Genomic DNA, 17,831 nt, shown 5'->3' with positions numbered 1-17,831 from the left:
ATTTTTAATAAAATTGGAGTTTGTCATAAAAATGGAGTTTTCATTGAATTTTAAATTCGTTATGGTTATCCGAACTTTGTCACTGAGAATCGAAAAGAATTTTGAATTATTATAGAATTTTCTAATTTTGTCATCAAAATTTTTTATAGATTTTTTTAAAAATGTAAAATTTTGTTACTGAAAATCGAATTAAATTTTAATTTTTTTTATAAATATTAGAATTTTTCATAGAATTTTGAATGTTTCATAGAAACTTCAATTTTTTACAAAAATTTGAATTTTTCATAAAAATTCTATTTTTTAAAAATATTTTTCTAAAAATTCTATTTTTAATAAAAAATTTAACTTTTTGGAGAATTTTTAATTTTTTATAAAAATTCAATTTTTTTATAAAATAAAAATTATTCGTACAAATTTGCTGAAAATTTCAATTTAAGAATTAAATATTTTTTATATAAATTTGACTTTTTTTTGTAGAATTTTGAATTTTTCATTCGTAAAACGTTTTTTTTTTATAGAAATTTTGACGTTTTGCAGAATTTTTAACTTTTTTGGTACTTTTCATAAAATGTTTCATAAAAAATACTTTTTTTTATACAAATTAGGATTTCTCATAGAAATTCTCTTTCCTTTATGATTTAATTGATTCTGTTATAAATCAAAAATCAAAGTTTTATGATGCACCTTCTTCGATATATTAAGACCCACCAAAACTAAAGTGAAAAAAGTTCACAATCTAATCTCCTAGCAACAAATGGAAAAACCAACTAACAGATACCAAACCGTCTATACAGTATTAAAGTTGAATGAATTTAACAATAGAAATAACATTCAAATAAATTGCCTAAAACAATTCTATAGAAGCTGTCATAAAAAATTACATTAACAATAATGTTTAAGAGTATATCAATTTGTCAGTTATTTTATTGTTATCAACAGCATGTGATAACCATTTAATTTAATAGACAAATTCAGAATTAATTATATATATATATATAAAAACACACACACAGTTAAACAAGAAAAGCAAAAGAGGCCAACAAATGACATTGACTAGTTATTGTTCAGAAATATATTTGTACTAAAAATGCTTTAGTTTTTTTTCATTTGAAAACACCTTTCTCATTTTTTTATACTAATATTTAGATATGTAAACTGTTATTGATTAATAACCCTCATCATACAAAGAAAATTATTTAAATAAAAATACTAGTAAAATGTTAAAACATTTGACCCGCATGAGTCTTTTATCTAGAGACCACTATCAGAAGTTTTAAACTAACAACTAAACAGAAAAAAATTACAAAAAAAGTGTTGATAAGGTTTCTTGTTGTATTGCATTTAGAGTGTCAGATATAGATTTTTGTTATAAAATAACCTTCACCTGCAGATGATTAATGAGCGGATTAGTCGGTCAGTTAGTTAGTTTAGCAGTTTTAAACTATTATTTATATATAAACAATGTTTAACATGGCGCAATTTTTCAATTAATTCAAAATCGTATTAAATTTTATAAGCTTTTGTTAACAAATTCTCAAATGATTCAATTACAAAGCACGGGGAGTTTTTTTCGTAATCAATTTGGCACACATTATAATAATTAATCTATTAACTTTAATTATGAGTTATATAACATAAATTTTCTTTCTTTTACTTTTAGTTGATTGGGATTTTAATATCCCTAGCAGCAGCTACTGCCTCCAGTAAGAATGATCATGTCAATAAGAAATCAAAATCAACAGAGAAACCTGCTATTGGTGATGCTAAAACTATCGCTAAGCCAGCAAAATCCTCAACTACTGCTACTTCTACTGGACGTTCAGCAAAATCTTTGAAATCTGTCAAACCCGGAGAAAATCGTGGAAAACGCACTTTATATGATTTCAATAATCCTTCATTCTTGTATCCCCAAATCGCCGCCAGAAGAGCTGGTTATGGTTCAGAGTCTAGATCGGCTTATAGTACACAATCTGGTTATTTTAATGGACAAAATGCTATTGGTAGGTTAAACTTCCAACTCTTTAATATATTTTTCTTATAAATTTCTTCTATTTTAGCTCAATTCCCTAGTGATTATCATTTGAACTATTCGCCTTATCCCCAATATTTGGAAGCTCCTGAACCAATTATTGAAATCATTATTAAAGATGCCAATGAAACATTACCCGAGGAAAATTTACAACCTGTCGTAACTAAAACTAAAAAGAAGAAGGAAAAAGTACATGTTTTCTATGTCAACTACAAAAAGGATCAAAATAATAAATTACATTTAGAAAGTCCTATTGCCTCTTTAAATAACGATGACACCGAAGAAGATGAAGAAGAGGAAGAAGAGATTATACACTATCCAGTAACACCTTTGCCTCCTGTTAAATCCACAACTTTAAGAACTATTATACATCCCGACTCGGAAAAGTATCATAGCAATAGTGGTATACATGTAACTTTCGGCTCAGAAGATAAGTCACAGACTGGACATATCTTAGAGGAACATGATGCTGAAAGTGTACAACGTCAAGTGGTGGCTGTGCCAGTACCTCAAACTAATGCTAAATCTCAATTTCAACTGAATGCTAGAAATGATTTCCAGGGTCAAGCTAGATCACCTTTTACCAGCAGCTTCTTCCAGTCATCAGCACCTTGGCAATATCAAGCTCAACAACAGCAACAACAATATCACAGTCAACAACAGCAAAAACAACATCAGCAACAGCAATTGCCTCATCAACATTCGAGCACCTTCTTTAAAACTCCCACTCAATCTGGTAATTTCCGTCAACATCAACAACAATCTTCTACTCAGCAAACAAACCAACACCATTCAACAAACTACTTCCAAAAACAATCATTCCACCAACAAGCTCCTCAACAAAAACCTCATTACAGCTCAAATCCTACAGTTTCAGCACCAGATCCAACCCAGCAATCGCTAAACAAACCTTTAAGTCAAATCCATCAACAATTGCAACAACAGTCCCAATATTATGTCAACCACAATCAATTATATCAGCCACAACAACAACAGCAGCAACATCAACAGCAGCACCAACAACAACAGCATCATCACCAACAACAATCAAGTGTACAACATAATCAATATTACAATGCTGTATCGCATAAGCCCACACAACCACCTAAGACATCGGTAGTTTTCCCCACAGCTCCACCGAAAACCCAAGAATTGCCCGTCAGACATGCACCTCAACCCTATCAACCTATAAAATTCCGTCCCACCCCAGCACCAGCTCCACAACAAACTAAACCCACACCAATTGCCGCCAAATTGGAAAACACACAATATAATACGAAACAGTATCAATTCCAAAAACAACCACAATACATACAACATCCAACCTTCACCCTAACTTCTCCCACATTGCCACCCAGTCAGGTGAATTACAAAACTCAAATTCAATTGCAGCCACAAACTCAACAATATCAACAACAACAGCACCAACAGCAATATCAAACTCAAAATCAGCATCAATATCAACCACAAGCCCATACACAAACGCAGCAACAACAACATACACAGACTTTCGCACAATCACAATCCTCTAGCCAGCCACAAACTAACTCTATTTACTTCACCCAAAACAAAAATCAACAACAACAGCAGCATCAGCAACAGCAGACACAAGTGCAACAAAATACTAGATATCAAACCCAATCTTCCAACCAACAAAGTTCCTCTACACTCCCCAATTTGAGTTGGTTGGATATTAAACCCTCTAAAGAAACCGAGTTGTTGAAATCGATACCCAAATTTGAGCAACACATAACCGAGACCGTACAAAACCAATACAGCAACAATCAATATCAAACACAAAATCAGGTCATTCATGATATGCCAGCACCAAATTTGGCTCCTCAACAACAGTTGCCACAACAGCAACAACCTCAAAGTCAAGCATTGCACGGTCATTATATCACAGCAGCTCCCTACAACAGCCAATCTCAAGTACATTCGCAACAACAGCAACAATCTTTTAGTAACTTTGTAACAGCCCAACAAAGTTCACCTACCTCAACACAAGCCCCACAATTCGGTGAAGCTACAGATGGACAGAAAATTATGATTGTTACACCCATGCCACCCAATGTTTACCAACAATATCAGGCTGCTCATTCTTATCAGAACTCACAAAGTTCTAGCAGCAGTCAACAACAACATTCCACACAAATTATTAACAGTGTACAACCTTCACAGGAACAATACAATAACTACTACCAACAACCCAGGCAGGGACAATCAGCCACCCAGGCTCAATCCACTCTTACAGCCAATAACTCACCTTACAGTGTTTCCAACTATCACTCGGATGTTTTTAAAGAATTAGAGCATAGAAACAGCCATACTCAAGAATCTAACAGCAACCAAAATGCTTATATACCAACCAGTGCTGAAGCATCTAGTACCACCACTCCCTCTAGCCCAACCACTTCTTCCACCACTGTAAATCCCAAAACACTTTTACAGTTGCCCGATGAAGTACCCGATGATTTGAGACAACAATTGTTATCTTCTGGTATCTTGGGTAATGCTGATATTTCTGTCCTAGATTATGACAAAGTAGGAGATATTGCTTTGGAAAACTTACCCGCTGAACATTTGCAACACTTTTATGGCGCTGGCGGTGGTGCCCAGATATCCGAATCGAAAAAAGTCTTAACGGTACTTAAGCCCAATGGTGATAAAGTATCGCTTGATGAAAAAGAATTACAACGTGTTAAACAATCCAGCTCAGTGCCCCACAACAAACAAACCGATGTTAAAGTAGTACGTTTCGATGGTCAAAAATTGGAAAATTCTGAGACGCCCTCAACATCTGGCGAACGACAGTATAACAGATATTTGCCTTTGAAAATCAATGGTGCTAATTTCCCCAAACCAGATAATGAAGAGTTGAGAGGCAAGTACTTGCAAAGTGTGGTAGTTTTGGCTCCAGTAGATACTCCTGCCGGACAAGATCCCGCTGTAGTGGAGGACAGTAAAGAGGTTAAGTTTTTGGGCGGTGATTTAATTAAAACTTTAGTGAAAAAACCCACCAAGGAAAATTTCAAAAGATGGCTCGAAAAGGAGGCCAGAACAGATGTAGATCAACAATCTGTAGTGTTGTTAGTAGCAAAGTGAGTATGACTTTAAGGTAGTGAATCAAATGTTTTCTTCAAATATTAAACTCTTAACATTCTAGGTCTTCTAATTCTTCGGAACAAGAAATCTTTATGTATGACATAACAACCGGTGAAATAAATAAATTAAATGGTGAACTTTCCAGTAAATTCGTAAGTGTAGCTGAAGAGAACGCCAGCACGGAGGACTTGGAGCATGGCTCAACTTTGGATCCCAACTTTATGGAAACAATGATGCAGCCATCATCATCAAGTTAAATAATCAACCATAGACACTTCCTAGCTAAAAAAAACAAAAAACAGACTGCTTGTATAATAAAATATCATTGGAATAGAAAACATTAAACTATGCAATTGCAAATGTCACTCCTACTTGCAACAAACGAAAATAAAAGTGCCACAAAATCAACTTAATATAAGACCATTAAAATCAATGGTCCAGCAAGGAATTGCTTGCATACGTTGTTTACACATGACGCCATTTATTTCTTCATTTTTCATTTTAGTTGTGTATTTTTTTTTATTAATTTTATTTTATCATCAAAAGTGTTAAACTCTATAGTTTTTTTACACTTTCAAAAAATGCTACATTAACATTTAAACTAAAAGTTTAGTCGTTGCTAAAACAAATGAAAAAAAAAAGATTTGTTTTAAAATGACTTTAAATTAATTTAAACAATTAGAACTAAATTAATTTTATAAATTCTACTTCTTTCATTATAATTATTATTATTATTTCCTAAATGTCTGTCTATCTGTGCGCCTGTCATTCGTCAAGACGAAAAAAAAACTAAATTCTATTGTAAAAATCTTTTTAGTTTGTATAAATTTATTAACGGTTTTTTAATCGCCATGATTGTTGTTTGATTTTGTTAAATTTTATTAAGTTTTAATTTTCGAAATTATACAACAATCTGAGAATGATGAGATTGGTTTTGAAACTGTGGGTTTTTTCTTTAACATTAATAATTTTAGTTAATTTTTATTTTTTTACACATAAACTATTTTATTATTGTATTTGATTGTTGTAAATATGGAAATTATTAAAGAAAAACAAATTATATCTAAATTACTATTTTTAGTAAATAAACAAATTTTTATAAAAAAAATGTATTAAAAAATTATTTAAAGTTTTAGTTTTCATTTATAAATTTATAAAAGTACAATATCGTTTTTTACTAATGAAACGGAATTTCAACACTTAGAAATGTTGGAACAAAGAGAATTTTTCTAGAAGTAGTCTTGTAACTGGTTCTTTAGTATCAAGCACTGAATTTAGAAGATATTACTAATACAAACTTTGCAATGTTGAAGTTAAGGGTCCCCTGAGTGGTTCTGTTATAATAAAGACGGCATTAGTTTTAGCAACTTATATGAAAACTAGTTCCAGGGTTGTTACTTATGAGACATTTTAGTTTCACTTTGATTTTTAAAAAGTTCTAAAATTGTTTTAAAATCCAATTTACAGTTTGTCATAAAAGTAACTAAAATTAAAATGAGATTTATCTGAGCCACATAAAAGTCCGGTATAATATCGGGGAATAGAAGGCTACATTTTGAACGTCCATTCTGTTGAATATATATGGATAAATCAAGTTCCAAATACTAGTTAATAAATAGATGTAAATATGTAATAAATTTAACCTCTAAGGTAACATGAAAACCAAATGCTGATAGTCGTAACAGAAAGACAATATATTCTCCCTATTATTGCAAGAAAATCTTCTGAAAAATGAAGGCTCTTAAATATTAAATGGATCACCGGATGTACTGATATAGGGGACATTAGACCTCATTCTGAAGGCAGTGAAAATAAATCACATCTTTTCCTTTTGCCAATCTGAAGGCAATGATATAACCTGACTGTAATGATATATCAGCCTGGCACATATTACAAATAGAAGGTCGAATTTGAGGCAATAGACTTGCCTTCCCAAGATTGATTCAGTATATCCATATCAGAACATCAAAAACTGATGATTGGCTACAAACCCTTCTTCTCAACTCGGAAGTAATATGATTGAAACGTATTCTCAATTGCATTCATTTCCTGTCGAACTGATAGGATTCCTTGAGATAATTCCATTCAGAGAAAAGAAAAGAGATCGATCAAACGTGATACGATCGAAACGCATTCTTAATTATATTTAATCGTGTTCCAACTTCAGTGATGCTCTGATGAATTGAAAGGAACTCAAGAGATAATGGCTTTCAGGGAAAATAGATCATCAACGAGTGCGCAATTAACGAATATGTCAACGAACTCACCTCGATCGTGATGAGTTCAAACTAATTTAAGCAGAAAATCACATTTTGGAGAATTGATATCCCAATTGATCAGAATCGATATCGAACATGAATGACAAATCTGCATAAATGTTTTAATTGAAAAAGATAAATCGGCCAACACTATTTATGTAACTGTCGTGTCTTGGACTGTCTTAAGAAATGACATTTTAATTTAAGAAATTTATTTTTAAGACTTTTAAAGATTGTTTCCGAATGTTCCCGATAAATGCCGGCATTGGCTTTGATCTAATAAATAGCCAAGATTCAGCTTATTAAGTACCGAGAAATAAAAAATTAAATCGCTAACGAATGCGCAGTTAACGGATCTATATCATATAAAGCTATTCCTATTTCCTTGACTGCGATATTGAGAGATAGACGTCCGCAAAATTGTAGCTAATTGTATCATAAGTTGTTGAGTTGATGTATAAGAGTGCAGAATCAGATCTTATGATCTGGAATATCTAAAGAATTTTAACGGACCAAAAAGATTTCTCATTGAATCTATTTAATAGGTAAGGTCTTTTCTCACGTTACAATTAGCTTCACACAATCTGGTATCGGAATTCTCAAATAGATCCATCATTTAGTATTCATTTGGTGAAAAGCAAACGCACTTATATGAGTTTAATTTGCAGAGAACTACCGATCTCTTAGCAACCCAAAAACAATTATACTTCTCGGATTATATAATTTTTCTGACAATGTTCTTATTTTGTGAAGAGTATTATTCCCTACGTTCTACTTATGTATAGTGTGCAGGGACTTGTGTATAGGTATGTATCCGATGCCAGATAAAATAAAACTTAAAATCGAGATTAATGGTTACCAAATAATGTGCAAGAATTATTTGCCCAGTTTCTCTAATACCTCTAACTAAAAGATACTCCTACCTTTACATCAAAGTGACAATAGTACAGCAAACTAATAAACTAATTTTCAGGAATTTTTATACAACTTCCTATAACCTAGATCATATCAAAATACAGTTAAAACACAAAACATAAAAACTGAGCAATAAAAATACATTTTAAATATAACGTTTTGGAATTTATTACCCATAATGGAAATTTGAATTCCCTAGAGAATAACACTTGCTAGTGTTCCAATTAAACTATTAAGGACTATATCGCGGTTTTATTATTATTGTAATAATAACTTAAGGTTATTTAAACAACGCATTGGTCTCAATTAATAATAAATTTATTTATAATGATTAATGTCGACGTAGTCTGGTTATATTTATTTTTAGGTAAGTTCTTTCTTTTTTGTCAATATTATTTTTGTATTTGTTATTGTTTACCAGGTAAAGAGTTGATAAACCAACAGTCGTAATTTAATAATAAAAAATACTAATACATGATACAATATTTACAAAACCATCAATTTAAATAACAAACCAACACGTGATAGACAAACAATCGACCAACGTATGTATACGTTTCGAAGTGCGGAAGTTGAAAGTAAGTCAGACATGCCACATATTTATCTTACAGATACAGGGTAATAAAGTCAATTAAGGTTAATTAATTGGAATTTGGTTTTGTTCATAATCTATAACATATAACCCATCAACCTGTTGAATTTCATAAAGCGCATGTCCTTTAGAATGGAAAAAATGTGAAAACAAACAGAAAACAGCAAACATCATAAAAAATTATAAGGAAACTAATGAGGTGCTAATTGTTAGCATTGACACAGACACAGACATTGAATCCTCCAACACAAGAACACTGACACTCAATGTTACAGTTATGATGGCGTTACATTTTAGTTGCAATTTTGAATTCGTTATGTTTAGAAGCGCGTGTGAGTTGTGAAAATGTTGAAGCGATTTTTCGATAGAGTTAAAAATTATTTTTTTGATAAATTTCAAACAAATGAATTTGCCTACGTTTTGTATCCGTTTTTACGCATTTTTAAATTATTTGGTTTTCTACCGGTACAGTTGGAGCCAAATGAACTTTTAAGTGAAAATTATAAATTTAAATTGGATAAATGGTCATTTGTGGCCACATTTATTGGATCAATAGTATTTATTGGTAATATTTTAGAATGATTACATTATAGTGAATTTATATAGAAATAATTTGTTTAAGAATTAAATAAATAAAAAATATATAAAATGTAATATAAAATCAGTGAAAAATATTCGGCTATGTCGAATCTTATTTATCCTTCATCTTGATATGTTAAGAAAACAGTCAGTGCGAAAGTTCCCTTTATGTTGATAAAAATCAATAAGTTACAGTTATAAAATAATACGAATCCCCGGATGGCAAATATAGCTTTACTTAAGCTGATAAATGACAAATTGTTTACAACTGGGGAATCTTGTATTAACCGCGAACAAATATGGAAAGTAAAAATATGTGATACTATAAAGTTACGGTAAAGGACCTTATTAATCCGTATCGACGGATATAATGGTCTCAGTATCAGACAATGCGTCAATGCTATTTGGAAAAACGATAATAAAGAAAAAAATTTAATTCTTTCTCAATATCTGAAGCAAAAGGGTTCAGATCTTCTGAAGACTTGACAACTGAGAATAAACCTAAAAAGAAAAAAACTACCCATCTTTTAATAAACAATCGCATCCAAGCCATAAGAGTGTAGAGATCCTAGAACATTTTGTTATTATGACACTCAAAGCCCCATTCGGTAGTAAGTTTCTATGATGTCTAGGTAACTAATGGACAAATTTTAACCAATTACGTCTTTCGGTAAAAGAAGATTTTGTCGAATATTTCATCGAATATGCATATGTTAAATACTGCGACTATTAATTTGATTTACTTAGACGGACAGGTAGTGATATGCGATACAAACTCATAATACCTTTCTTTTTAAAATAAGCAGGGCAAGGATTTCTATGCAAATGCATGTTTGTAGTCAGTAACTCAAAATAACATTTAACTAGTTTTATTTTCGAATCAGTGAATTTGCTACAAAATGTCATCGATTTGTTGTTGCATATTTTTGCACTTTTTGCTTTAAATTGCATATATTTTGCATATTTCCAACATTTTTATAGCATATTTCTTAATATGCATACATATTTAGATTTTTTTAAATAAATATCAACAACCCAGGAAAAAATGTATTAGTTCTATAACTAGTTCTAGAACACATGCTTTAGCATGAACTCGTTCTAGTTTGGCGTTGAGACCAATGATTTTTTTTTCGAAATTGTCATCTTCGGAACTGGTTCTGAGGAATCGTTTTTGAGTCGACACTCTTTCTTTGGAACGCTTCTGGAACTAGTTCTTTAATCAATGATATTTGTTTGAATTTGTCAACCTCGGAACTAGTTCCAGGGAAGCTTTAGAAAACGTATAAACAAATATTTATTAACTATTGTGGAATTTTTACTATTATACCAATGTTATTTACAAAACTTGCAAACATATACATATCTTACATAACATTTAATATAATTCTTCCGCACGTCTAATCCTTGAAATATTTTTTGTAAGGATATACGTTACAACCAGCTAACTTTCCCTTCTCTCGGTGCAAAAATATACATTTTTAACGCGCTTTCTATTTCGATAAAAATTGGTTAAAATTTTTTTACATTTTTTTTAAATGATTCAAAGAGGTTGTTTCGGAACTTGTATGCGTTCCATTCAACTAGTGTAGTAGTAATCCTTGAAAAATATTTAGAAGTAACAATATTCTAAGGAACGTAATGGCGACACTGCTAGTTCCAAGGCTGTTGTTTAAGAATCTGAAGTAGTTCTGTTTTCACTCGCTCTAGACCTAGTAGTTTTTACAAAATGTTCTAAAATTTTTCCTGGGAAATTTCGATTTAACAACAAAATACTAGGTTCTATGAAATACAATTTTAAATAGTTTTATTTAATTTTTAAATCACAATAGTGCGGAAGGTATTTTGAGTTTGTGCTATTAATTGTATCGTCCAAAATATTGGTCCTTAAAGTATCGATTCAGTATCAATTTCTGAGCCTGTCCATCTGTATGTCCATATAAAAAGATAACTTGATGAAATTTTGTTCTTAAACAATTCACTTAAAACATTACCAAACGATTACCAAAAGTTCAGATGAAATTTTGTTCTTACAGCTCAATAACTTCCGTAATTCTTTTAAAACATTATTAAACGATTACCAAAAATTCGGAAAAAATATAATTTATACAAAAAAAACATTTACCACATTTTATTAAAGTTGCTATCAAGTGGTATTGTAGTCCATAAAATCCTGTATATTTGTTGTCAAAAACTTAAGATCTGAATATCTATTAATATGTACAATCACAAAGAAATTTTATAGTGCATATTTTCCCATTTTATAGTGCATATTATAAGTGCATATTTTTAATTTTTTAGAGCGTAAAAATGCTTGCCCTAATAATTAGGTATTCACGGTAGAAATATTTCTCCATTTTCGCCATAGATTCTAAAAGCAAAAATTATTACTAGAATCAATCATTTTATTAAAATTAACAACCTTTTTTATTTCATCCACAGTTGGTTTCTATTTCGGTGTTATTCACCTAAGTCACACCAAAAATTTGGCTCAACTTCATGAAAGTACCGTAATTGCATATTTTACTACTTGGGGACAAATTGTATTCTTATTCGTATTGGCATCTTATGGTTTGCTAAATACATGGTTTAACATCTCCAAAATGCATGGTTTGTTTTTATGGATTTCCAAGATAGATCATCAGCTAGAAGAAGTTACAGGTCGAGAACTCAACTATACACGTATGCGTAAGAAATTATTTATACAATTCTTTGTGGTCTTCTTAGTGCCTAGCTGTTTGTCGATGGTAAATTGTATTGTTTTACATTTTGGTCCGAATAAAATAGATATTTGGTCAACCTGCTTTTGGTTCGTGTGTTTTGCTCCTATACTATTGTTGACTTTTAAAGAATTTCAATTTTACAATTTAATGTTTGTGCTCAAAACAAAATTTGATATTATTAACAAAGAATTGTTACAATATGGAGGTGATAATTTACTCTCGCGTCGTAAGAAGCCGAGAAAAGATGTATTGAACTCAGTTAAACCGGCATGTTCTACGGATATCATAAGAAAACTTTTGGAAATCTATTCGAATACCGCTGATTGTGTGGATTTACTATTAAAGGTTTTTGGTTGGCATTTACTACTTTTTACCAGTGCTTCGTTTGGTGTTATAACGGTGCAGGGTTATAATTTGTTTGCCGCCTTAATTGTACACACCATGGAAATGGATGGCTATCAATTGACTGTTGTAACGGGCTGGATATTAGTACAAATTTTAATTATAGGTTTAAATGTTGGTACCTGTGGCATGACTTCAAGGGCAGTAAGTTATAATTAAAACAAATTTTATTCTGATCAAACACTTCTATATATATATTCCTGTCTTGATTAGATGTCTTTAACTGGCCCCCTACTGCATCGCATCAAGACGAATTCTCTTACAAATTGCAGTTTCTATCTAAATGTACAATTATTTTCCCATGAAGTATTGCATCGTAAAAATAATTTCTCTGCTGCTGGCTTCATTGATATGGATTATAAACTAATAACTTCGGTAAGTGCAAAATGAGAATAACAGTTTTATAATGGTTTTAATTTATATTATTATCTTCATAGATAATTGCTGCTGTTACTACCTATCTGCTGATTATTATACAATTTCATTTTAGCAGTCTACAGAAAAAAATCGCTAGCGACTAGAATAAGAATTCATATTTTCGTTTCCGTACCCCTGACATTATTGTGATTGTGAAAAAGCTCCTATTTCATTGTGGTTTGTGTCTTAGTTTAAAGCAAATAGAAACAGTAACTAAATAAAGCATGAAAAAAGCTTTTGATTAAAGCTTATTTATTTTTCATACAAAAAGTATGCAATACTTTTTTAATATATTTGATGTTTTAAATTTTTAGTTCTTAATGGTTGCCAGATGAGTAGCAAAACTTATATTAGCAATAAATACAGTATTGCCAGAAAATTGAAATCCCGATTTTTCAAACAAATGAAGAGTAAAGATTTTATAATTATTAGTTAAAAAATGTTTTTAAATTCTCTATAGTCTATAGTCTAGTCTATAGTCTAGTCTATAGTCTAGTCTATAGTCTAGTCTATAGTCTAGTCTATAGTCTAGTCTATAGTCTAGTCTATAGTCTAGTCTATAGTCTAGTCTATAGTCTAGTCTATACTCTAGTCTATAGTCTAGTCTATAGTCTAGTCTATAGTATAGTCTATAGTCTAGTCTATAGTCTAGTCTATAGTATAGTCTATAGTCTAGTCTATAGTCTAGTCTATAGTCTAGTCTTTAGTCTAGTCTATATTCTAGTCTATAGTCTAGTCTATACTCTAGTCTATAGTCTAGTCTATAGTCTAGTCTATAGTCTAGTCTATAGTCTAGTCTATACTCTAGTCTGTAGTCTAGTCTATAGTTTAGTATACAGTTTAATCTATAGTGTAATTATGGGTTAGTATAGTCTTGTCTATAGTATAATATACTGTCTAATCTTTAGTTTAGTCTATATTGTTGTCGAGTCTATACTCTAGTTTATATTATAGTATATTTTTTAGTCTTTTGTCTAGGCTGGAGTCTATTCTATTGTTTAGACTATATTCTACATTAAATTATTATATACTGTCGAGTTTATATTCTACTATTTTGTCTAGTCATATGTAGTTGCTATTGAAAAGTATGTTGTTGAGTAAGTATATATCATTACATTTTTTTTTGCTGGGTAGTAGGTATACCGCTTTCAATTTCCTATGATCATTTAATATTTATTTCATGATTTAAAAAAAGACTTTCTTTATACTGGAAAACTTCACCTGTATTGAGTTCAATAAATTGCAAATTACTTAATTGATATTGATTCTAAAAGTTAGCAGTTTCATTAACCTTTAGTCAGCGTGGGTGATCTTTTCAATTTAATATTTAAAGAAAAAGTTTTTTAAATGAAAAAAAGTAAAGTGCTAATTTGTTATAGAGTTGAAAGACTTTGTCTTTGTGTGTTCACAGAGCAGTTTTAGATTTTATGATTAATTTATTTAAATATTTGAGAAAACATTAAAAAATTAACAAGAAAAACAAATAGATAAATGATAACAATCAAAAAGATCAACGCATGTGCCATCAAACAAGGGAATCCAATGAATGGAACGTGACTTTAAGCGCGTGCATTTATTTTTACAAGTTTGAAAAACTTGAATTTTTTTTGTTGGTTTTTTTGTGTTATAAAAAAGAAAATAATTGCAAAATTTAAATAATTAAGTATTTTTAAGAGATTAAAGGAGTAGTCTCTTAAGTTTTAGTAATTTTTTTAAGAGAATATTTTGTTAAATTGTTGCCATATATACGAAAATATAAAATATTGCGGTATTTGATGTTATTTGATATCATGTGATTGATAATTACATCTTTTCAAAAAAAAAAAAAAATGTCATTGCAATTGCAATTTAACGTTGAAGTTATGAAAATTGTTGCAACATTTTATAGGGGATTTACATTTACTTTTTTGTGTTTGAGTTTTGAATTAAATCTTTGTTTTTTTTTGCAATTCTATTTATGACTTCAAAACTGGTTGATTTTTATTTTGATATTCGTAGTTAAAAACGCATAATGGGTGCATAAGTGCAATTTTCAAATTAACTTAACTTTAGTAATTATTTATTCAATTATCAGCCAAACAACAAACTCTTGCCAGTAGTTTTTGTGGTTTAGTGGCTGTTAGTAAACACCCAATCGTCAAATTTTATAAAAATGTAATTTAATTAAATTTACATATTTGTATGTTGTACATATTGATGAAATTTAAATTGATTGCAATTCAAAGCCGGTCTGTTTCATCCTGTTCGTTATTAATTTATAAATCCATTTTTATTTATTTTCGTATCTTTTTTTAAAAATATTGTATATTGTGGCGTCAATATTTTTATCTATTAAGTTAAACAAAAAACAACATAACAATAACAACAATAACGTATGAACAACAACTTCATCTAAAAATAAATTTGTTATTTTTTTCTTAATCAAATAAAATTTGGGAGGTATTTAAGCAAAAATACACATTTTGAAGCAAAAACAATAAAAAAAGTAAATTTGTCAACAACTTGCTTGTTGAATATGGATTTATATATTTTGTTATTTTTATAATTTTCTATATTGAGAAACAGATGTTGTTCCAAAAATGCAGTATGTGTTTATTTTGATCAACTTTGTAAAAGTTTTGAGAGATGTTCACATAGGAAAATATTATCAAAATATTAGAAAACTAAATTTACAGTGAGTACTACAAGTGACAGTTTATACTTTGATCTTTAAAATAGAGAGTTAATGATTGCTGAACTTGCACAATTGATATCGCATCGTTGTATGTAAAATGTTTTTTTTTAATTTATTACATACAACAATACCACAGCGAGTGAGTTGCACAAATACATATTTTTTTTAAATTTTGTTATAATTTAGTAAAAGTGTATTAGTTGCAAACAACAAACTGTTCAGGAGAACCGGTTTGAAATAGATATAACTTTTCACTGATCTCGGAATTAGGTTGAAAGGAGGATATATTCAACACCAGATTCAAAGAATTACATTCAGGCTTTCAACGGGCTTGTTGTGCCTGTTTCTAAGAATTTGCTAAACAGTGTTTCTGAGGAATACATTATCTGGTATGAGATAGCTTGCACGACATTGGATCTAATTACGACAATAATATAACAATGACAAAGAAAGTGTTTCAGAGTATTACTGTCTTTTAGGAGTAATTTACATTTATCAGAATACGTTCGATTATGTTTTATAATTTTTAAATTATGGAGACTCACTTGACCATGTTTTTTAACCATAGTTGCGTTAAATGGTTTTGAATCCATTACGTAAACATCATATAGTTTCCTTCCCTTAATGGCAAATACATTACGTCTTTCGGGAAGATTATTCCGCTAATGCTCCGATACGTTTTTATCACCCGATATCGCTCAAATTGTCTTATGTGTGTCAACAATTATATGTGTTAATCTCTGTCGGTTCTTAAGTAAAGTCTAAGAGAAGGCGTTCTATATTGAAGGAAACTTATAGTAATCGAATGAGATAATGAAACAGTAAGTTGTATTTTTTTAGTTGTTTATGTAGTTTTGAAATAATCTTGTAATTTATATTTCATATTTTTAGTCAATGCTCGTTTCAAACATACTAATCGCCTGTGATCGTTTTTTGACATTAATTCGGTAGTTTGGTCGTACTACAAATAATGATTCCTTGAAATTTGAATTGTCGTATGGAGGCATTTTTCAATCATAACGTAATAACTCAATGTATTTTATCACTCGCAAGTCTGATTTTGTCAAATGTGGCTTTGTTGCAACAAAATTCGAACTTTTCTAAAGAAACAAATAACTAGAATAAGTAGCAAATGTTTAGACACTAGTATTTCTTAAAGAAATTTGTTTTTAGATCCGCTTTTTTAAGTTATACACCCAATATCATTCGTAAATTTTTTAAATAACTGTATTAAGGATCCTTTTATTAAACGGAAATCTAACATTTAATATATAAATTAAAACTTTCGTTTGTCTTTTAACTCACTCTTTATATAGAGCACAATACCATATTAGCTTAATAAATAGACATAAGCCAGTCCGACCATAGTTTAATGTTTATTGTAAAAATCATAATAATAGAAAACAAGTTAAGACTGTAATTTTATATTTTGTTGTTATTGTTATAATGTTAAATTTTGTTGTTTTTCTTTTTCTTGCCACAACCACACACCATAGTGTGCTATTTATAGATTATATTGTAAACAAACAAATAATAACTTTTGCAGATCTTTGATCACGTTTACTTATAAAAAGAAACTGCAAAAAAAAAAAAAAAATAAACAACAACAAATTATTGTCAGTACAAGAGTAGTTGTACTAGTTGCATGTAGTTGCAATTACCCCCAAACCAGGCCTAAACCAACTGCCGCCAACTTCATGTTGTTTTTCTTGAATAAATAATGTACCATTTACAACATGACACCCGTTGAGTGGTTAAATGGATAAAGTTCAAAAAATGAGATTAAAAAAAATTAATATTTTTTCATGTTAAGAAATTTAAGTAATTAGATTAACATTAACAATAAAGAAAATCTCTACGTAGGGAAAAGGAATATGTTATCAAAAGTAACTAGTCACGTAACTAGTTACTTGGGCAAACAGTTGTGATATATGTTTTTTATTTTAATATTGTCTGTTTTAACTAATAAGCTATTGTTAAGGAAATACTGGCATTATTCAAAAAAAATATTCATGTTTAATAGCCATCGTATGCAGAAACCAATCTTAGACCTTTTTTACACACAACGGTGATTTGTAGCCGTTGTTATGATCAATTACTGGGTTTTTTCTCTTGTTTATAGTTTTTGAATGTTTTTAAG

General features: G+C 30.0%; 2 protein-coding genes across 2 annotated transcripts in view; both read left to right on the top strand.

The window, feature by feature from the left end:
* LOC111683167 (putative mediator of RNA polymerase II transcription subunit 26) overlaps positions 1-5,454 on the top strand; it is a 29,385-nt gene extending 23,931 nt beyond the window's left edge. The window contains exons 3-5 of the mRNA XM_023445215.2: positions 1,661-2,000; positions 2,058-5,130; positions 5,196-5,454. Coding sequence (XP_023300983.2) covers positions 1,661-2,000; positions 2,058-5,130; positions 5,196-5,391 — 3,609 coding nt within the window. The 3' untranslated portion in view covers positions 5,392-5,454. The remainder of the gene's footprint in view (positions 1-1,660; positions 2,001-2,057; positions 5,131-5,195) is intronic.
* A 3,790-nt stretch (positions 5,455-9,244) lies between these two features.
* LOC111683158 (putative gustatory receptor 2a) lies at positions 9,245-13,215 on the top strand. Its single transcript, XM_023445205.2, has 4 exons — positions 9,245-9,464; positions 11,918-12,744; positions 12,814-12,975; positions 13,038-13,215. The coding sequence occupies exons 1-4, from the start codon at positions 9,245-9,247 to the stop codon at positions 13,119-13,121; spliced, it is 1,293 nt and encodes a 430-aa protein (XP_023300973.2). The 3' UTR covers positions 13,122-13,215.
* The last annotated feature ends 4,616 nt before the right edge of the window (positions 13,216-17,831 follow it).

The sequence above is a fragment of the Lucilia cuprina genome, chromosome 6, assembly GCF_022045245.1.
Source record: "Lucilia cuprina isolate Lc7/37 chromosome 6, ASM2204524v1, whole genome shotgun sequence".
Lineage (NCBI taxonomy): Eukaryota > Metazoa > Arthropoda > Insecta > Diptera > Calliphoridae > Lucilia > Lucilia cuprina.
The sequence above is the reverse complement of the archived record's forward strand: the minus strand, read 5'-3'. Positions and strand labels throughout refer to the sequence as shown.